Here is a 22,735-nt window from a genome sequence, read left to right on the forward strand (position 1 = left end):
TCAAATTTCTTTTACCTGTTATAGATACAAGTAACACCAAAGATTACTATAACTGGAAGATGTAGGTGAGGAAAAAATTGTTTATTCAGTTTGTTTACTTGGTGCACGTGACAGTGCTCTGTGTACAGTCAGTGCACTGTTATGAACTTCCTATCCCATTCACTAGCAATTTTGTGTTGTTGACCATTTGCTCTTCTTTCTGAGAAGATTCTTATAAACATCAGGGGAGCAGAAAAACCTTTAAAAATGTTATGAAGGGATTTAATAAAAAATCAATATACTGTATTGGAAGGGTGCTCTTTCAAAAACCTGAACGTTTATTGAAATTAAAGATTCTTATTGATAGGCTCTCTTTAAGGTTGTATTGTAGTGTGAAAAGTTGAATGCTGAGTATATGCTGCAAATAAATTAATTGTTGCAACCCAACTCACCTACTTTTGCTTGATTCTTGAATAATTCTTCTTGACTTATTTGTGGGAATATAGTGAATTGCTCGTTGACCATTTGTTGTGATGAAATGTCAGTTTGCATGCTTCAGTATATTATCTATTCCTTTTTTACATCTATTACCTCCTTGAGTAAACTACCTGCTTGAGCTTGCTCAGAAATAACTGAAACTACCATAAACAATGCCATATGTCTGATCTACTTTGCTAGACATGGGATAAAGTTTCTTGAGCCAAATTCATCTCTGGTGTAAATTCTTTGACTTCATTGGAATTGCATCTGCAATGAATTTGTCTCATAATATTTTATTTTGCTTTACAGAGTAAGTTACATTCCTTACATTATAACGTTGCAGAACATGAAATAAGTATTTCTAACCTTCGCTGAAGAAACAAAGATCACTTTATTAAATGTAGAAAAGGGAATGATAAAAAATTATTTTTCAATAAAACTTATTGAAAAGGCCCAGTTTTCCATTCTTATTTACATTGGGATCAATCCTCCTCCACTGACCTGAGACAGCAAAAAGCATGCAGAAAACTGCCTTAAATGGGTAGCCAAGGATTCCCCCATGAGAGAGCAATCCTCCGGTGGTATCGAGCCATCACAGTCTGCTCTATGCTACCTGCTCCTCCCCTCAGAGGGGCCATGTTGGGGGCAGGGAAAGGCCAAGCCAGCCCAGGCCGAGGTGGCATGTGGTGCCTAGTCCTCAGTCATTACAGTGGGCCTTTCTGGGACTACTTCAGCTAACACAACTTAGAGCAGCCTATAGGCTGCTTTAGGTCACACCTGGTTATTTCAACTGAATAGAAGCCTAGGAAAGGATAGTTTAGGGCCCTCACCATTCTTCACAGCTGCACCAATTGTAATTTCAATGCAGGTGAGGAATGAACCCATTGCATAACTCAATGGAGGTGAAGATTGGGGAATTAGAACTACAGGGCAACACTAATAAGATTACACAGTTTTTTGGCCAAGTCTAGTGGGTGTCATAATTGAATAAAAATGTGGTACCACCACAAGTGGGCCTACACATTCTCATGACCTTATTAGGAGTACAGCAGAGATCAACTGCCTCACTTAAATGGAACATATATGATTGCACTGCACTTGTAGCAATGAAATGACTTTATTTTATATTTTTTCAAGTTAATGTCAGGAATCCATGGGTTGACTGGCTTTGCTGTGTTTTGATTCACTCTGGAGTATGGCAATTTAGGGCAAAGAGCCTTTTAAACAAGCCCTAGAAAAATTTCAGACCATTTGGGGTGGGGAAAAAAAACAAAACAAAAAGCTATGTTGTGGAAACAAGGCCTTGAATACCAAGAGCCAATGGCATCCCACTACCACTGTACCAAGCACCCTTATTCTCCTTCAAATTCCTGTTCAATACCCACTTCTTTTACCTTGCTTTTTCACTGTTGATCTCCACTTATGTGCTGTATACTCCCTATCTCGTACTGAATTTAAAAGAATAAAACATCAGAATGTATAAATTTCACTTGCAACATCATATTCTTTTACAGAATAACATTCTTTGCTTTAATTCTCATCTGTCTATCTCTCTTCCTTACCTCCCCTTTTTTATTTGTACTATTATTTTGCTACATTTGGCTGTTGGTACACTATAAAATTCCCAAGGTGGAGACTACATCCTTATTTTGTTTACGTTTTGTTTTCTTATATTTGAAATAGGGCTGTCTATTAATCACAGTTAACTCACGAGATTAACTCAAAAAATTAATTGTGATTCATCTCAGTTTTAATCGCACTGTTAAACAATAGAATACAGATTTAAATGTATTAAACATTTTTGGATGTTTTTCTACATTTTCAAATATTTTGATTTCAGTTACAACACAGAATAAAAAGTGTACACTGCTCACTTTATATTATTGTATTACTAATATTTGCACTGTAAAAATTAACAAAAGAAATAGTATTTTTCAATTCACCTCATACAAGAACTGTAGTGCAATCTCTTTATCCTGAAAGTGCAACTTACAACAGTAGATTTTTTTGTTACATAACTGCACTGAAAAATAAAATAATGCAAAACTTTAGAGCCTACAAGTCCACTCAGTCCTACTTCTTGTTTAGCCAATCACTAAGACAAAGAAGTTTGTTTACATTTATGGGAGATAATGCTGCACAATTCTTATTTACAATGTCACCAGAAAGTGAGAACAGGCATTTGCATGGCACTATTGTAGCCGGCATTGCAAGGTATTTACATGCCAGATATGCTAAACATTCATATGTCCCTTCATGCTTTGGCCACCATTCCAGAGGACATGCTTCCATGCTGATGGTGCTTGTTAAAAAAATAATGTGTTAATTAAATTTGTGATTGAACTCCTTGGGGGAGAATTGTATGTCTCTTGCTCTGTTTTACCTGCATTCTGCCATATATTTTATGTTATAGTAGTCTTGGATGATGGCTCAGCAATCTTGTTCATTTTGAGAACACTTTTGCTGCAGTTTGACAAAATGCAAAGAAGATAGCAATATGAGATTTCTAAAGATAGCTACAGCACTCGACCCAAGGTTTAAGAATCTGAAGTGCCTTCCAAAATCTGAGAAGGATGAGGTGTGGAGCATGCTTTCAGAAGTCTTAAAAGAGCAACACTCCAATGCAGAAACTACAATACCCGAACCACCAAAGAAGAAAATGAGCAGAACCTGTCATCAGCATGGATGCATGTCCTCTGGAATGGTGGATGAAGCATGAAGACACACATGAATCTTTAGTGCATCTGGCATGTAAATATCTTGCGACACCAGCTGCAACAGTGTCATGTGAATGCCTGTTCTCACTTTCAGGTGACATTGTGAACAAGAGGCGGGCAGCATTATTTCCTGCAAATGTAAACAAACTTGTTTGTCTGAGTGATTGGCTGAAGAAGAAATAGGACTGAGTGGACCTGAAGGCTCTAAAGTTTTGCATTGTTTTATTTTTGAATGCAATTATTTTTTGTACATAATTCTACATTTGTAAGTTCAACTTTCATGATAAACACTGCACTACAGTACTTGTATGTGGTGAATTTAAAAATACCAATTTTGTTTTTTACAGTGCAAATATTTGTAATAAAAATAAATATAAAGTGAGCACTGTACACTTCGTATTTTGTGTTGTAATTGAAATAAATATATTTGAAAGTGTAGAAAACATCCAATAATATTTAAATAAATGGTATTCTATTATTCTTAACAGTGCAATTAATCACAATTAATTTTTATCACGTGATTAATCATGATTAATTTTTTTACTGTGCGATTAATTGTGATTAATTTTTTTAATCATTTGACAGCCCTAATTTGAAACCAACCAGGGTACGGTTATGCATAAATATCTTAAGAGCACTGTAGTAAATCGTTTTACTGCTACCTAAATCTACCTTTCAAAAAACAAACAAACACCAATATCCAGTAAGGTTCAGTGGCTAGAAGTTGAAGCTTGACAAAGTCAACATAGGAATAAGGCACAATTTTTAACAGTGTGGGTGATGAACCATTAGAACAACTTAATATGAGATATGGTGGATTTACTTGAAATCTTTAAATCAACACAGGATGTCTTTCTAAAAGATATGCTCTAGTTTGACCACACGTTATTGGGCTTGATTCAATGGTGATTCTATAGTCTGTCTTCTGCAGGAAGTCAGACTTGATTATCATAGTGGTCTACTCTAGCCTTAAAGTCCTTGAATAACAAAAAGGAATTCTGTATCTTTTACAGTTTTCACAGAAAAAGGAAATTGATGAAACTCATATAATGCCTCAAAAAAATTGCCTCCTTTCCCAAATTCATCATCTTGATATCAGTGGTAGACTACATCTTTTACACCAGATCTCTATGAGACACAGGCCACTATCTCTGTAATAGTGTCCCCCCATCCCCACCCTCCAGCTGCTGTCTCGATCTGAACAGCGATCATGCCCACCTTCCATCTAATCTCTTGAAAACATTTTAAATTCCCCTTCCTACCCATGTCATAGACTGTCATTATGGGCTGCAAGAGTATGCAGGGATTTTATTATCACATAATGAAAGAACATATTGAAATATATATGTGCAACAGCCCAGAGCTAAGGTTGCTGTGGTAACAGGAGTGGGATGGAGGACTTTGTCATATCTCTGCGTCTCATACCATATGTGAAGCATGGTACAGATAGGGAGGTTGATGTTAGAACCTTAACTGAGAACTTCCTGACTATGAAGTACTGCAAATGCTCAATATAACATTTTAGATTTTTTTTTACTCTACCGTCTACCTTAATTTACATGAACTATGTTTTTATTAGAAGAATTATAGTGTGATGTTACTGAATAGTTCCATTCCCCTTATGTGTCTTATTGCAGTGTCTTTACTTATCCTTGACATATCCCATCAATGATGGCCACAACTGAACCCATTGGGCTCCAGGATTCTTTGTTAATTTCTTGCTGCACTTTCTAGTAAATACCGCACTGAGCTGAATAGGAACTTTTTGCACCCTTGAATTTTAATTATCTTGCTCACCAGGCAAATTTCGTAAAGCTATATCACAGCTCAATTAATTACAATATGGCAATCTCAACTGAAAATGTTTTTTGCTTTTGTTCATTTGTTTCAAACTGTTGTAATGGATCCAATCTAAAATATGTAGACTCCCTGCTATCTGAAACTTGGCAGAGTAAACTCATACTATCATCCATGAAGTTTATTGTGAGCATCTTCCAGATAAGACTTGAAAAATTAATGTCTGCTCCACATTGACATTTATGATTCAATGGCATGTTTTGAAGAAGTAGAGTTTGCCGCAGTGCACTTGGCTAAAATTTTCCTTCACCCACTGTTTTATAGTGTGTGTACTGGAAGAATGAGCATAAACTAGGAGCCAAGAAGCTTTGAGTTCTAATCCCTGCTTTGCCACTGACTTGCTGTGTAGCCTTAGCTAAGTCATTTTACTTTTCTGTCTCAATTTCTTTGTCTGTGAAATGGGGATAACAATACTTTCCCATCTACTTCACAGGAATGTTCGAAGTAATATTTCTACACGATGCTTGTTAGAGGGCTCGTTCCTTCACCCTCCCACTTTCCTGGTCCTTCTCGCGTGAATAGATAGCAACAATACCTGAAGTCTAAAGGTGCAGACAATTCAATGTTTATTGGGGTGAACTTCCAGCAAGCTTAAATCCAAGTTCCTTTTTTCTTATTTTTGAATCCCAACTTACTTCCTGTTTGCCCCTAATTTATACAGTAATATTCTCAGCTATACCTTAACCAATCATTTTACTGAAATTTACCTAACCAATCCTAACATATTGTAACATGATTAGCTAACCAATTATATCCCACCACTTAATTAGTTTACACCCAGCAAAATTAATTATACAACAGATAGAAACAATCACAGAACCAGACAGAGACCAGGCAAATAAACAATAGAAAAGTGGGAACTATAATGACAAAACAATACAGAAGTGAGGATTTCACAACTACATCTATAAAGACATAAGGGTTTCCCAACTAAGTCTATTGATAAGTGAGTTCTTACCAAACAGAAAGCTATCAAACTAAATTTCCTTTTACATCTTCTAGGCTCTTCCCTTTATCTGGAGGTGTCACAAATATAAAGGAAAGGATAACCACCTTTCTGTATACAGTGCTATAAAATCCCTCCTGGCCAGAGGCAAAATCCTTTCACCTGTAAAGGGTTAAGAAGCTAAGGTAACCTCGCTGGCACCTGATCCAAAATGGCCAACGGGGGGACAAGATTCTTTCAAATCTGGAGGGTGGGGGAGGGACAAAGGGTTTGGTCTGTCTGTGTGATGCTTTTGCCGGGAACAGATCAGGAATGCAAGCCTTACAACTCCTGTAAAGTTAGTAAGTAATCTAGCTAGAAAATGCATTCGATTTTCTTTCTTTAATGGCCTGTAAAATAAGCTGTGCTGGAGGGAATGGATGTTCCTGCTTTTGTGTCTTTTTATAACTTAAGGTTTTGCCAAGAGGGATTCTCTGTGTTTTGAATCTGATTACCCTGTAAGGTATTTACCATCCTGATTTTACAGAGGTGATTCTTTTACCTTTTCTTTCATTAAAATTCTTCTTTTAAGAACCCGATTGATTTTTCATTGTTCTTAAGATCCAAGGGTTTGGGACTGTGTTCACCTGTACCAATTGGTGAGGATTATTATCAAGCCCTCCCCAGGAAAGGAGGTGTAGGGCTTGGGGGGGATATTTTGGGGGAAGACGTCTCCAAGTGGTCTCTTTCCCTGTTCTTTGTTTAAAATGCTTGGTGGTAGCAGCATACTGTTCAAGGACAAGGCAAAGTTTGTACCTTGGGGAAGTTTTTATCCTAAGCTGGTAAGAATAAGCTTAGGTCTTTCATGCAGGTCCCCACATCTGTACCCTAGAGTTCAGAGTGGGGAAGGAATCTTGACAGGAGGTGATAGATCGGATCACCTTTCTAAGAGCCCCAGATTGCCTTATTTCAGTGTGACTAGTTTGGAATGTGCGGATGTTACCACAGGCTTCCCAGCTTATGGCTGCCTCTGCTGCTTAGCCAAAGGCCTTAGCCAAAGAACAGGGCCTCAGACTGTCACAGTGAGAGAAGGCCCTCACACAGGCAGACAGTGATTTCGATTCTTTCTTTTATATCTCTAGAACTAGCTAAATGATAAACATATACCTAAATTCTTAAAGTATAGACCTTTACAGACCGGCCTGAATATCTATATCAGAGGTGGACAAACTACAGCCCGCAGGACCCTCCTGCCCAGCTCCTGAGCTCCTGGCCCGGGAGGCTAGCCCCGGTCCCTCCCCTGCTCTTCCCCCTCCCCCGCAGCCTCAGCTCACTGTGCCGCCGGCACAATGCTCTGGGTGGCGGGGCTGCAAGCTCTTGCCAGGCCACAGCTCTGCAGCTGCGCTGCCGGACCCGGTGCTCTGTGCTGTGCTGCGTGGTGGCGGGGCTGGCTCCAGTCGGGCGGTGCAGCTGCCTGTCCTGGTGCGCTGGGTGGTGCAGCTGTAGCACCGCCAGCCACCAGTGCTCCAGGCAGCGCGGTAATGGGGTGGGAGCAGGGCGGGGTTGGATAGAGGGCAGGGGAGTTTGGGGTGGTGGTCAAGGGGTGCAGGGGTGTGGATGGGGTCGGAGCAGTCAGAGGGCAGGGAACAGAGGGGTTGAATGGGCACAGGGGTTCCGGGGGGGCAGTCAGGAAGAAACGAGAGAGGGGGTTGGATGGGGTGGTGGGGGGCAGTCAGGGGCAGGAGTTCTGGGGGCAGACAGGGAGAAGGGGTGGTTGGATGGGGCAGGGGTCCCGGGGGGAAGTCAGGAATGGGAGGAGGGGTTGGATGGGGCAGCGGGGGGCCGTCAGAGGACAGGGAGGGAGGGGTGGATGGGGCAGGGGTCCCAGGGGGGCCGTCAGGGGATAGGGAACGGGGGGTTTGGATGGGGCAGGAGTCCCAGGGGGGCCATCGGGGGCAAGAAGCAGGGGGGGTCAGATGGGGGGCAGGTGCTGGGCCACGCCATGCCTGGCTGTTTGGGGAGGCACAGGCTCCCCCAACCAGCCCTCCATACAATTTTGGAAACTCGATGTGGCCCTCAGGCCAAAATGTTTGCCCGCCCCAATCTGTATCCTAAAACTCCATCCCCCCACACCCCCTTTTTTTTCTTTTGGGATTTTTCTGCCTTGGCCTTTACAAACAGGCCTGCATATGCTGTATAGATATGAAGTTTTATATACTATGCACCAGTTGGCTGGTATCCACTGTCTAGCAGCTGGAAGAAAGTATAAAAGAGGGGAAGTGACATCATCACTTGGACTCCCCCTTCCCCTCCCCATCTCACCTGGAAAAATATTTGTAAGAAAAAGGGTTTGAACTGGGGAAGTTTGGTCCCAGGCTGGAAAGTGGTCTAGTCTGTGTACTGAGGAACTGGAACCTGCTTGTACCATCTGTTAGGGTGAGACATTGCTTGATTCGAATCTTGCTTAGTCTGTTTAAGTAAGAATTTAGGCTGCGTTTCTATTTTCGTTTCTTAGGTAACCAACTTTGATCTATGTCTGCTACTTATAATCACTTAAAATCTATCTTTCTGTAGTTAATAAATCTGTTTTATATTTTACCTGAAACTGTGTGTTTTGGGGAAAGATCTCGGGAAATCTCAGCTCAGATTACAAAGGCTGGTGAATATCCACTTTCTGGTGAACAAGTGGCGAACTAGGTAATGAGCTTACAGGGGCCATGCCTCTGACCAGTGCAAGACGCTACAGTTCTTGGGTGCAATATTGGGGAGTTAGGGGGAATTGGCTGGATCCTCTCTATTGATTGTTCATGAGTGACCAGGAGATCAACTCAATTGGGTGTGTCCCTGCCTGTGGATGGCTGTGTAAGTGCAGTACCAGTCAGAGGCTTGTAGCTTGACATCAGCATCATAGTGTGAGAGGCAGCCCAGGTTGTTGCATTTGGAGGGCTCAGCAGTCCCACAGTCAAGGTTGTACCCTGGGAATCCCATCACACCCACTGTCCCAAAGGTGACTTTATACATATAGTTTCTGAAGTGCTTTGGGATGCTTCAGGATAAAAGATTCTGCCACATAAATGTAAAATATTATCTGGATTGCTTTAATAAAGTTATACAAATAATTCCATTAAAACTGTATGTATGCAAATGATTATAGAATAGAACACAAATATAAAGAATATCTTTGTAGAAAAACAAAAAAACATGTTAAGAACATAAAAATGGCCATACTGGGTCAGACCAAAGGTCCATCTAGCCCAATATCCTGTCTTCTGACAGTGGCCACTGCCAGGTGCCCCAGAGGGAACGAACAGGTAATAATCATGAAGTGATCCATTTCCTGTCGCTCATTCCCAGCTTCTGTCAACATACTTAACTTCTTATGCATACACCTTTTCAGTTCAGTCATTTTGTTATGAAAAGCTTTAAACAGATATTGTGGGATTGTTAAATCTACTTGAAATTTTTAAAATTGAAAGAAAATTGTATACAATCGAATTTAAATTTCACTCGCTGTAGTTTTTCCCTTTTTATTTCTCATCTTGTCAATAAACAATAGAGCGATCAATTTCTCTTTAGTAAGTTTCACTTTCAAGTTCTTATGCACTAGCACTATTAATTATTACTTATAGTGGTTGTCATTAAAATGTCTGTATTTTCCAGGAGATACTACAATTAAGTTATTTCCTATTCAAAGAGAGAGAGAGAGAGAAATTGTGATGTCTTGGATACCAGTGTGAGGCAACTGATTGCACATGCTATCTTTTCAGTTATGACAATGAATATACAATAGCATCATAGGAATGCAATCTTGTTTTAACTGAAATCAACTGCAAAACTTCCATTTATGTCCACTGAAATAAGGTTGGGCCCCAAAGCTGCACGATACTTTGCAGGCAAATAAGGATGGCTCCTAACCCCAGGAATTTACAATCTACAATGGCTGGTTTGCAAACACTGCAGAGAAATGTTTCTTTAAAATGAAACTTCTCTCTAGAACACTTGAGCCATGTCTTTTAGTGCTTACAGTATCAAAACTAGCATCCACCTCTCACCTGCTCTCAAAATTTTATTACTTAGACTATTTTGTCCTTAGTCACATTTTTCCTACTTAGTTGTGTTTTTTCAGTCTCTCAGAGAGAGAGGTGAAAATATGCTTTGATGAAAGATAAGGTTCAAATATGGGGACTGAACCATGGTGTATGATCTGCTAGTGAGTTTAAAGGGAATTACAATTAAATCATACAAATTGCTTTTGTTTTAGAAGTTTGAAATGCTGACATAGAGGAGATTGCTTTATAGGAGCATATTAAGGCCCCCAATCCTGCAAACACTTAATACATGTGCTTCATTTAACTATCAAGCATGGTCCCACTGCAGTCAATGGAATGCTCATGGTAATAAAGCTAAGCACATGCCGAATCAGGGCCTAAGGGCTAGTCTACACTAGAAACGCTACAGTGGTGAAGCTGTACTGTGTGCCACTGTAGCACTGCTCGTGCAGATGCTCTATGCCCAACAGGAGAGAGCTCTCCCGTCAGCATAATTTCTCAACCTGCCCAAGCAGCGGTAGCTACGCTGGTGGGACTGCTTCTTCTGCCGACATCACGCGTCCACACCAGTGCTTAGGTTGGTGTGTAATTGACATCACTCAAGGGTGTCTCTTTTCCCACAGTGACTTATACCAAAGTAAGCGCTGGTGTGTACAAGCCCTAAAACTGACAAGAATGTTTTTTCTATATGGATGAAAACAGACCTGCAAGTGAGAGGTGCATGAGATTACAGAAGAGGTGCTGGTGGAAGGAAGTGGTTTAGCTTTCTAGGTATCTGCTCTGTAAAATCTTTGCTCCTTCCTTCTTTATTTATATATCGTACCTGTGCAATCATATGTAAATGTTGCATTGATTTTTTTAAAGTAAATCTCTGCTGTTGATGAAAGGCTTTAGGGCCTACTGCGTCTCTGACTTTTGTAAATCAGTCACCTCAACCAGGTTGCTATTTGCAAACTGGTTGAACCTGAAAAGTAGCCTACGTTTTTCAAACCAAAGTGAATAATGTCAGAGTTAGAGGTTAACCCTATTAAAGTGCTACTCTCACCTAGCCCTATGCTACAGCTGCAAGCAATGCTCAGGCATGAAAGCCTCCTTTTTGGAAGTGAAAAGGAGTACTTGTGGCACCTTAGAGACTAACAATCTGTCTCTAAGGTGCCACAGGTACGCCTTTTCTTTTTGCTGATACAGACTAACAGGGCTACTCTGAAACCTGTCATTATTTTTGGAAGTGGGGCCCCCTTCCCCCCCATTTGCTCAGGGCACTTGCAGGGTTACAAGCCCAGCATGGCCCATACCCAACCCCAGCCACCTGGTAGGAGGATGCTCCCAGTTTGGGCCTGGCTGGTGCCCATGACCTTCTTCTGGCCCAGCCTCCCTGCCCCAGCCTCTGGGGAACGGGTCGGGCAGCGGGACCTGGGGAGCGGCCGCCCCCACGCCTCGATCGCTGCCAGCCACAGCTGGCTGTTTCCAGTCTCCGGAAATGATGAAAAAAGAAGAAGCTTTGGGGCGGGGGAGAGAGAGACGAAAAAAGTCCCCGTTTGGTGTGTGCAGCGCGCTGGCTGTAGAGGGCGAGGGCCCGCGCGGTAGCGGGGCGGGGTGCCAGGGGCTGCAGCCGTAGGAGCCCGGGGGCTGCACAGGAGGGAGGAGGCAGCCGCCGCCACAGCTGGAGAGGGGAGGCGAAGAGGCGGCCGCGCCGCCAGGGGAGATGCTGCTGCTGCTTTGGGAGCCTCGGTAAGTTTCCCTTGCCGGGGCGGAGGAAAGGGACATCCCGCCACAGGAGGTGGAGGAGGGGAGCGTGCCGGGGCCGAGCAGAAGGCAATGCCAAGGTATGGCGGGTGGCTCCAGTTGGCTATGGGGCGCTGAGCATCCCCCGAGCCCCCCAACGCTCAGGCACCCCGGGGGCTGTGCTCCGCCCTGAGCTGCCCGCCAGCACGTTGCGCCTGGGCATCTAAAGGCGCCCTCCGCATGCAGCGGGGAGGACAGGGGCGGAGGGACGCGCCTGCCGCGGAGTTGCAAAGTTGTTGCTTCTTTGGGGCCGGCCTCTCCCCAAGCCCTAGCCCCGGAGCCGTGAGTGTGCGGGGGAGCAACGCACTCGAACGGCCTCTCGTGTGTTTGTCCCTTCAGGGTGGCGTGTTAGGCTGGTCGGGGGGTGGAAGCTCCTAGGACGCGGGGAGAGAGCTGGCAGATGTCCCAAGCGAGGGAACCTCTTCCTCCGGGGCCTGAAGGGCCAGCGCCTGCAGCTCGGACCGAACGCAGCCTTCTGCTCTCGCTGCCTGGCGGTGAGTTGCTTTAAAGTTTCTCTCCAATTGTTGCGCCTCTGATCGGAATGGTACATTCGCTGGTTCATTCGGTGTGGGTAAGGAGGGGGGTGTTGAGCCCTGGTCTCTGCTGTTCCTCTGGACTCCGCTTGTTACTGAAAATGTGTCTCTGCAGTCAACAGAAAAAAAGTAGGTGGGTCTCACCCCTCCCCCCCACCACCCAAGTTCCCTCTTTTTAAAAAACAAGGGGCTTTCAGAGAGCCCCATCATGCTATGCCTTAAACGCTTCCTTTCTTTCGCTTCTTAGCCTTGTGGTTTTGTTTGTAAGCACGTCTCTGTAATGCCTCTCAAATTCCCAGCGTGTCCTCCGAGCAGATTGCGGTAGGCAGCAGGTCTGTGACCATGACTTGTTCAGGTTGGAGGTCACTTTGTTTTCCCTTTGAGGCTACCCTTGAGATACTGCTGACAAACCCAGTTTGTGCTTTATTAACTTACTTTTAATCCACTATTCAAAGGGATGCATATCATTTGTTTTCATCTTAGTATGACACTCTCAGAATTAAATCTTATTTGATTTTTAGTTTGGCACCCAAATGAGTTGATTTCTGGAAAAGCTGCAGGTAAATTAGTTTGACAACTTATCTTCTGAAGATAAGATACAGGAGGATGTGGTCATTTACTGTACATACTTATGGTCTGTGGCAATCAGGCTTTATCTTTTTTTCTTTTATAGCTGGCAGTTTTGATTTCAAGAATTCTGATAGCGATATAAAATAAGTCTCTGAAGAATAGAAAGGAAGAATCTAATTTACAATTGCTTCAAGTACCAGCTATGTATAAAGTTACACAGCATGGTAACTCAGTTGTACAACTGTATAATAAAGCCACACTCTCTTCTTTGGCAACATCTTTAAATCAATAGCTACATGGAATCAAAGTTGACATCTCATTTAAGAAACCAGAAAGTATCTGTAGCTAAATAAAAATGTTCTGGCATGTAGAAATGTTAGATTGGTTTATACTGATCTTATTGTTTTTTTTGTCCTAGAGAGTGACTCATAACTGCTAAACAGCAATTTTTTTTTAAATTAGATACAGAAGATCAACCGTGCAGAACTGAACTGTTAGCACCATGTTTTTGCCAGAAAGACCAATGTCTGTAATACATATTTTGAGCATTAAATGCCACCTTTATTGTGTCATATAATCAAATGTCCATACTGGTTAAACTTTACATGTAGGCCATGCATAGAAATTATTGAAGTTTGGTCAGTGAGATAATTGATTTAGGAACAAGACTTTATTTTTAAGATATGTGGCTTGGAATTGGGTTTTTGTATTTTATTAATATGAAATAAAATCATTTAGCTTCCCAAATATTAGGCTTTTTTTTTAACTACCTGGGACAAAATATGACACTGATCTGGCCATGGGCAAACTATGTGTAAGAAGAAATTTGAATATCTATTACATGTGTAAGTATCATTTTAAAGGATTATATGATCATATTTTGAAGAGCCAATGAATCACAAGCGTTGTAAGTACTTTGGTTTAGATTTATGCACTGGTTGGGGCCTGTCACACTTTCTGGAGTGGTTCATGACTGTAAATGTCAGCCTCAGGGCAGACACCTGTAACTGGTTGTATGTTCTATAATTAGATTTTACCAACCCAGTCCTGAAGCATTATACCAGTCTTACTAGGAAGTCACAGATAGTCCCCTTGGGCACTCCAGTCTATCTTGCCACCTAGGCAAGCTGGATTTAGTGATAAATGGTCACTTACACCAAAGATCACAAAATATTCAGGTTGTTCCCAGTCCCAAGAGACCAGTCACTCACCCCAGATCAATTTGTACCTTAGATCTCACATCAAAAACAGTGCTGGTAACCAATCCTACAGTAAACTAACTCAAGCTATATTAACTAAGAAAATAAACGAGAGTGTTGTTTTCAGGTTAAAGCAAGCAGACATATACCCCAAAATAAGTCTCTGGTTCCAAAAAAGTGACAGAGCTATAGTAATCTGTCAATTCAAAATGTCTTCCAGGGTTACCCCTAGGTCCACCCTGAGGATCTCTTCTTCAGTTTAGTGTCTATGGCCCTGAGAGAGTCCAGACTCCAAAGATGAAAAATTTTCATGTCAGCTATCTTTATTTTCCTCTTTCAGAATTCAAACTGATGGGACAAGGCCTTCTGCATGTAGCCTGTGTTGACGTAATTAGCGCAGAGTCTTTGTATCCGCATGTCTTACAATTGCCCATTTAGTCTCACAGTCCTCTTTGGTGGGTGAGGGAAGCACTCCTCCTGTCTGAGCTCTCAAGTTCAGAGCAGGCATTTTTACAGCTATAAAGCAAAAGATACATATCTTATAGCATGGGATACAGAGATTACAATAAGGTTAATGCATTCAGCAATTTACAACCAATTTATAGAGTCTAAACACATCCTTACAAGTTTTACATCTATCTTAAACAATACTAACATAGAGATGAGCTGGTCTGGTTTTCAGCTATGAATTTGTCAGTTCTCAGCTGACACCTACACCTTGTCAAGAGCTGGCACAGGGTCTACCAGTGTCACAGCCCCTGCAAACTCTTAAGCACATGTTCAACTTTAAGCATGTAAAAAGTTCCATCAATGGATTGGGGTCTTATTTGCTACAACTTTAAAATGTGATGTATTTTGATGATGAACCTAAACTTGAATAGTATTTGTGGATATTTATTACTTTCTTTTAGCCTAAATCTGTTTTTGAAGGGAGGGGAGAAGGGAACAGGTGAGTTTATATCATTGTCAATCATTATTCCAGCGCTTCAATCAGTTTAGCAGTATATGGTTACAAAGCCAGGGTAGTTCAGGAATTACAGAATTGAAGGTTTAGGAAAAATATTTAGGACTTGACTTTCACCCTTACACATATTAATCTCCTGTTGCTTAGTAAGTTATTACTCAGTGTTAGGGTGAAAGAACTGAGTCCATAGTTTAGATCAGTGGTTTTCAACCTGTGGTCCGCGAACCCCTGGTGGTCCACAGACTATGTCTAAGATTTCCAAAAGATCTGTACCTCCATTTAAAATTTTTTAGTGGTCTGCAAATGAAGAAAAGGTTGAAAACTACTATTTTAGATGAATAAAATTGTTTTGGGGAATCATAAATAAACTAATGTTATGCTTTTTATAAATGTGATCCCAGTACAGTATGTGCTCTAGTAAATTAAAAACTGAAGAAAAATGACATCTACAGACTAGCCGTGGAAGTATATCTTGTAGATCAGTGGTTCTCAAAGCCGGTCTGCTGCTTGTTCAGGGAAAGCCTCTGGCGGGCCGGACCGGTTTGTTTACCTGCCGCGTCCGCAGGTTTGGCCGATCGCAGCTCCCACTGGTCATGGTTCCCCGCAGCCCCCATTGGCCTGGAGCGGCGAACCGCGGCCAGTGGGAGCTGCGATCGGCCAAACCTGCGGACGCAGCAGGTAAACAAACCGGTCTGGCCCGCCAGGGGCTTTCCCTGAACAAGCAACGGACCGGCTTTGAGAACCACTGTTGTAGATTCAGTTAAAGAGATTAGTTGTATGATGTCTGAAGGTATGTTGTATATAATGTAAGGAAAACAAAAACAACGAGGAGTCCTTGTGGACTCCCATCTTTTCATGTACTATGTATAAATATACCTGCTACTGTATTTTTCCACCCCATGCATCTGATGAAATGGGTTCTAGCCCACGAAAGCGTAAAATGTCACAAGGACTCCTCGTTGTTTTTGCTGATACAGACTAACACGGCTACCACTCTGAAACCTGTAAGGAAAACCGTGTCCACTCACCTTCAACTTAAGACCCTTGTGAAATATTTACAGCATTTATTTTAAATAGAGGAAGTTGCTGCTTTTTAAATCCATATTTAAGAAGAAATATCTCTAAAATACTCTTTGCTTTGTTAGGAAACTGACAGAGGAATGCATGGAAGTGGAGTACCAATTTTTCCCAATAACTCTGAATATTAGCAAATCAATGTGCATAAATTTTATTTTGAGAACAGGACTTGTGGGGAAATAGCAATGAACATTTGCAATATTCTGTAGCGCGATTTCCTTGTGACCTGACCCTGTTAGGTGCTGCTGAGGACCTATGATTCCACTGACTTCGCTGGAAGTTGTAGGTTCTTGAAAAGCTTTTCTTTAGTGTACTGAAAGACCAGAATGTTTTTTGGGGTAGGTCAGGGGGTTCATGGAAATAAATTGAGTAATTAATTACACAATTCTTGGTATCATTTTCTTGAAAACTTCGTCATTTTTAAATTAGGACTCCATACATTTGCAGTAAAGAGTATAACTGAATTTCTATTTGCCTGGGAAAACTGACCAAGTTTCATTAATTAGATATAATTGGATTCTTGTGTAGAATAGAAAATATTAAATGCACTTCAGTCAGAAAAACTATAATACAACCTTCTAAAATGTTTTCCATATTTGTCCAACTATTTGCAAAGACTCACTTCTTGAGGACATCCATTTCTTCTTCTCTTCCATAATTCTGCAATGCGTTGCAAGGAAAACAGACTCTCTAATGGTGTTCTCCTCACTCAACTACTTGTACTTTCAGTTGCGCTGTCAGATAGATAGCTTAAGCCTAAATGTGCTCTTCCTCTTAAAACAAGACTCTTTATAAGGAAGAACTGTTTAAAGTTTAAATGTCTGAAAAATGCCGCAGTTATGTGACTAAGAAAAAAGAAGTGAAAGAAAATAGCTTCAGCAGCTAGTTGGGCACACCCATGCAAGTTGTGGGGAAAGAAAGATGATGATGCTAGAAAAAGTTATAAAGTGTATACTTGGCCACGTTAAATGTTTTTTACACCATGCTCACTGACATGGCATCGGAGCATCCTCCAATCACCTTTCTTATGAGACCATTTTAAAATTAATTGGTAAATATTTGTGTGAGTAAGGTAATTGGAATTTGGCTCTTCATATTGCTGGGCTTACCATTGGTAGCAAATGAATTAGTCGTGTCGTCCCTTTTGAAATTGAGCCATTTTAATGCTTAGTTTTGAATCCTGAGAGCCTCATCGGTACCAGTGAGGTACCTCATCAGTACCAGTGAGGTATACCTGGCACTGAGGAGAGTCCTACGAATGTACCTTTGATACACCTTTTAAAGGTGCTTGTCCATTTCCTCCCCCCAGTAGTGATTAGATCTGCTTGGGTGGGGCCCTGATCTTTTCTGGAAGGCCCCTTGTAGTTGTTGAACTCGTAGTACTAGCACCTCTCACCTCCTGTGCTCCCCGGCTGCCTGACTGTCCCCTGTATTAGTGTTCTGTGGGATGTAGATTGGACTGTGAAGGATCCCAACACACCTAAATAAGAAGTCTGACTCTCACCAGTAGCTCCCATTGAAGTAAAATGCCTAAAATGTTAGCACTGACCTGGTGCTGATTATTACTTGTACCCATGGACAGACTTTTTTATATTAAATCCTGTGCATTTAAATAAACTGTATGCTATTAAGAGGTTGATCTTGCACAGAATTCCAGCTGAATAATCAGGCCATATTTTAGACTGTTTTGGAGTCTCATCTAAGAGTACTGAGCAAGCTTTTACCTTGGCCTGTTATTAACTAAAAATAATCTAGAATAACAATTAGTGAACATTGTCTAAGTGTTTGCAAAATAGAGAAACAAACAGTGTTAGTATGAAAGGAAGAATAATCGTATGACAGGAAGAATAGTTTAGAGAGTAACAGATATCTAAAGATGATTTAGAGTGTTGAAACGGATTCAAACACATCAGTTGAAAAAATAGAAGAAATAGAGACATTCTGAAAATGACATCCAGCAGCCTCCTCTTTCTCTGCAAAATATACTTCCATATGAATTCAAAATATGAAATTTAATATACTGTTTGAAAAAAGAAGAATTAATGTTCAGTGCCTTGCTCAACTTCAAGCATGTGCTCAAAGTACCATTGACTTTGCATGCTTTAGTTCTTATGTGAATGGGGATTCTTTCCTGAATCCTGGGGCCATTAAAGAACACTGCACCCAAATTGGATTTGGACTGTAATAATCCTGCTTTACGGGGACTCCTAGAATTTCTTAAGGTTACAGCTAGCTACTCCAGTTGCCGTAATAGTCACACTTTACCAGCAGTTTGAGTGTTATGAATAATGGGGATTTTTTTTTCAACTGTTGGGCAATTTTAGTTGTTTTTTTCCAAACTAGTTAAGGAGTTACTTTGTGTGTTTCCAAATATAAAATTATTTGGCTTATTATTTTTGTGAAATTGGTTTACTTCATAGTTGTCAGTGTTGGTTCTAAAGTGGCACCAAATGAAAAGCAGAAACTCATAAATGCCTAACTGTAGATTTTCCCTAAACCTACTTCTGCTTTCAGTTTCATATGCATAATACCAGTGAAATGATTCATGTCCACAGGGCTGTGATACGTCTGCAAAGCTTTGTGGTGCTTAGGAGGGATAGGATTGAAATTCAAAATGATCTGGTCAAACTGGAAAAATGGTCTGAAGTAAATTGGATGAAATTCAATAAGGACAAATGCAAAGTGTTCCTTCCTAAGTGGAGTAATCAGTTGCGCACATACAAAATGGGAAATGACTGCATAGGAAGGAGTACTGTGGAAAGGGATCTGAGGGTCATAGTGGATCACAAGCTAAATGAGAGTCAACAGCATAACACTGTTGCAAAAAAGGAAATATCATTCTTGGATTTATTAGCAGGAGTACGCAAGATATGAGAGGTAATTCTTCTGCTCTACTCTACTCTGATTCGGCCTCAACTGAGGATTGTGTCCAGTTCTGGTCACCACATTTCAGGAAAGATGTGGACAAATTGGAAAAAGTCCAGAGAAGAGCAACAAAAATGATTAAAGGTCTAGCAAACATGACCTATTAGGGAAGATTGAAAAAAAATGGATTTGTTTAGTTTTGGAGAAGAGTAGACTGAGGGGGGCAGAACAGGTTTCAAGTACATAAAAGGATGTTACATGGAGGAGGGAGAAAAAATTGTCGTCCTTAACCTCTGAGGATGGAACAAGAAGCAATGGACTTAAATTGCAGCAAGGGTGGTTTGGATGATATAATAGAAGAAACTTCCTGTCAGAGTGGTTAATCACTGGAATAAATTGCCTAGGGAGGTTGTGGAATCTCCATCATTGGAGATTTTTAGGAGCAAGTTAGCCAAACACCTGTCAGGGATGGTCTATATAATACTTAGTCCTGCCATGAGTCCTGGGGACTGGGCTAGATGACAACTCGAGGTCCCTTCCAGTCCTACGTTTCTATGATTCTATCAAGGCCTTAGACTGTAGTTAGCTGATAGATCAACAAAGGAATTTAGACACCTAATTGCCAGTTTTGCTGCCTAAATCCAAGGATTCTAGTGAGAAGGAGGTCAGCTAAAAGTTGTAATGTATAAGTACCTTTGTGGATCTAGTCCTGAGCTCTTTGGGGTAGGGACTGTTCCCCCCCCCCCTTTTTTTTTTTAAAGCAGCAGTTCCTAGCACAAGAAGGACTTGATCCTGAGTCAGTACTGTAATACAAATGAATAACCGTAATAACCAGGGAAAGGGTATGATGCTTTTACTGTATCATCTGAAAAAACTTACAAAAGTTTTGAAGAGAGGTTGGTTTTCTGGATGAACGCATTCTAATGAATATTAAACAAAATACCTAGGATGTTAGAGTTTGGAAATAAGCTGGGTTGAACAGCGTCTCTTTTTCCTACTGGCTGTCAATTTTGAGGGTTTATTGCATATAGACTGAAGAATGTAATGGAGAAGAGAAGGCTAGTATACAGAGAGAGAAATTTCAAGATCGAACTTGTTTGAACTAGAAAAGTGTTATAAGTTCCTACAGAAAACCCATGAAAAAGGAGTGCCTGATCATGCCATTGCTCTCATAGCAGCTTTAGGCTCTGTTTGGAAAACTTTCTGAGTAGGTATGACCCATCAACCAAGGTTCAAGCATTTCCTTGGATTGTTGGTAATAGTCATTGTAATGCTTTAATTTAGTGACCTTGCTTTCAGGCATGTTTCATAACAAAATGCAAAAATAAAGTAAAACAACAAAATACCTACAAATGCAATTTTTTAAATTGTAAATTATTGCCGCAAATGGAGGCAATGTTCGTCTTCATGCATGCTTGGACAGCAACTAGCACATTGTGTCAGCACTTCCGGAATCAAGAAAATAATCATAAAATCATAGGAGTGGAAAGGACCTTGAGAGGTTATCTAGTCCAGTCCCCTGCACTTATGGTAGGACTAAGTATTATCTAGACCATTCCTGACAGGTGTTAGTCTGTTATATAATCCAAGATGTCTCCATTATTTGAAGCCTAATAATGCAATCCAAGAAGCCTAAGATCTCAACTATGGGGAAAATTCCCATTTAAAAAAAAAAAATTAGATAGTCTAAGGCCAGTCCTTGCCTACAGACAGTCCCCCAACCTGAAGCAAATACTCACCAACAACCACATACCACACAACAGAACCACTAACCCAGGAACTTATCCTTGCAGCAAAGCCCGTTGCCAACTGTGCCCACATATCTATTCAGGGGACACCATCACAGGGCCTAATAACATCAGCCACACTATCAGAGGCTCGTTCACCTGCATATCTACCAATGTGATATATGCCATCATGTGCCAGCAATGCCCCTCTGCCATGTACATTGGTCAAACTGGACAGTCTCTACGTAAAAGAGTAAATGGACACAAATCAGATGTCAAGAATTATAACATTCATAAACCAGTTGGAGAACACTTCAATCTCTCTGGTCACGCAATTACAGACATGAAGGTCACTATCTTAAAACAAAAAAACTTCAAATCCAGACTCCAGCGAGAAACTGCTGAATTGGAATTCATTTGCAAATTGGATACTATTAATTTAGGCTTAAATAGAGACTGGGAGTGGCTAAGTCATTATGTAAGGTAGCCTATTTCCCCTTGTTTTTTCCTACCCTCCCCCCCTCCCCAGACGTTCTGGTTAAACTTGGATTTATGCTGGAAATGGCCCACCTTGATTATCATACACATTGTAAGGAGAGTGATCACTTTAGATAAGCTATTACCAGCAGGAGAGTGGGGTGGGAGGAGGTATTGTTTCATGGTCTCTGTGTATATAATGTCTTCTGCAGTTTCCACAGTATGCATCTGATGAAGTGAGCTGTAGCTCACGAAAGCTTATGCTCAAATAAATTGGTTAGTCTCTAAGGTGCCACAAGTACTCCTTTTCTTTTTGGAAATGAGAAGGTAAGTCAGTGGTTATTACTTTCACTGTGAAATTTGAGAAAACATTGGGATAGATTTCATCTATGGACATTCGGGGGCAGATCCTCACTTGGTGAAGTTAATGGTGTTATGCTGCACATCTGTCTTTTGATATCCCTTCAGCAATTTAAGAAACTCATTTTTAGATAATCCTCAGATCAAGAGTTATTTTACTGGTTAGTTGTGACACTCCTTTCTTAAATGCTGCACCTTTGTTTTCTTGATGTTAACAATTTAATCACAATTTCAGGAGTGGTTTACAGAATAGACAATGAAGTAGTGCTGGCTGGCAGCGTACTGTACATACCATTATAGTTTTTCAAACAGGAATCAAAAATGAGAGAATTCAAGTATGGTTTAGTCCTCAGCAATGAAAAGAAGTTGGGAAATGAGTAGAAAGCTAATAGAGAAGTAAAATTAAAGGTAATTAATTATGAATTATTCCGCAGACTTCAGATATTGAGAAGATGTCTACTTAAGACCGAATGACAACTGCTGTAGGTGTGGTGACATCTAAGGAAATTTGACACTTACAGTTGGTTCTACGCTCAGAATTCTAGTTCACTTGGCTAAAATTTAATTTGGAATTTTGACTGCCCCAAAATACAGTTATTCTTTCAGTAGGACTGTTTAATATCATCTACTATATCAAGATTTTAAATAGGATTGTGCACTATCACATCTTATACAAAACAGTTACCGCTGCACAGTGAAACATCAATTGTCTTCCAGCAATTCAGGATTGGTTTCATAATCTTCCTAATTTTGCTACTCTGGTTAGTTTAAGAGCAAAATCTTTTAAAATGATTTAAATCGTTATCTGTGTGCTAGAGATACAGTAAATTAATAAAGGTAACATTAAGAATTTCATGCAATTTCCTCCCCACTATTCAACAGGTGGTAGTTCACTTTATTTTAAAATAGCTTTACATAGCACACGTTATAAAACATATTCCAAAAATGTTATGAAGTAATATTTCAAACTGCAACTTGAAATCTAAGTGCAGTATTTTTATGAACCATTGTAACATGGAATATAGATTCTTAAACTACAAGGAGTCTGGTGGCACCTTAAAGACTAATAGATTTATTTGAGCATAAGCTTTCGTGGGTAAAAACCTCACTTCTTCAGATGCATGGTGATCTATCAGTGACTGGTGTGTTTTGAATAAAATAATTGCCTACG

General features: G+C 40.8%; 1 protein-coding gene across 3 annotated transcripts in view; it reads left to right on the forward strand.

Moving 5' to 3' along the window:
• Positions 1–11,463: 11,463 nt before the first annotated feature.
• Positions 11,464–22,735, forward strand: part of MDFIC (MyoD family inhibitor domain containing) — a 63,682-nt gene continuing 52,410 nt past the window's right edge. Inside the window, exons 1-2 of one of the 3 annotated variants that reach the window (XR_007354637.2) lie at positions 11,464–11,738; positions 12,132–12,286. Coding sequence is in view for 2 of the 3 variants with exons in the window: in XM_048836130.2 (XP_048692087.1) it covers positions 12,193–12,286 (94 nt within the window). In the remaining variant the exon portion in view is untranslated. The other 2 variants (XM_048836130.2, XM_048836131.2) reach the window with 2 other exon arrangements.

The sequence above is a fragment of the Caretta caretta genome, chromosome 1, assembly GCF_965140235.1.
Source record: "Caretta caretta isolate rCarCar2 chromosome 1, rCarCar1.hap1, whole genome shotgun sequence".
Taxonomy (NCBI): Eukaryota; Metazoa; Chordata; order Testudines; family Cheloniidae; genus Caretta; species Caretta caretta.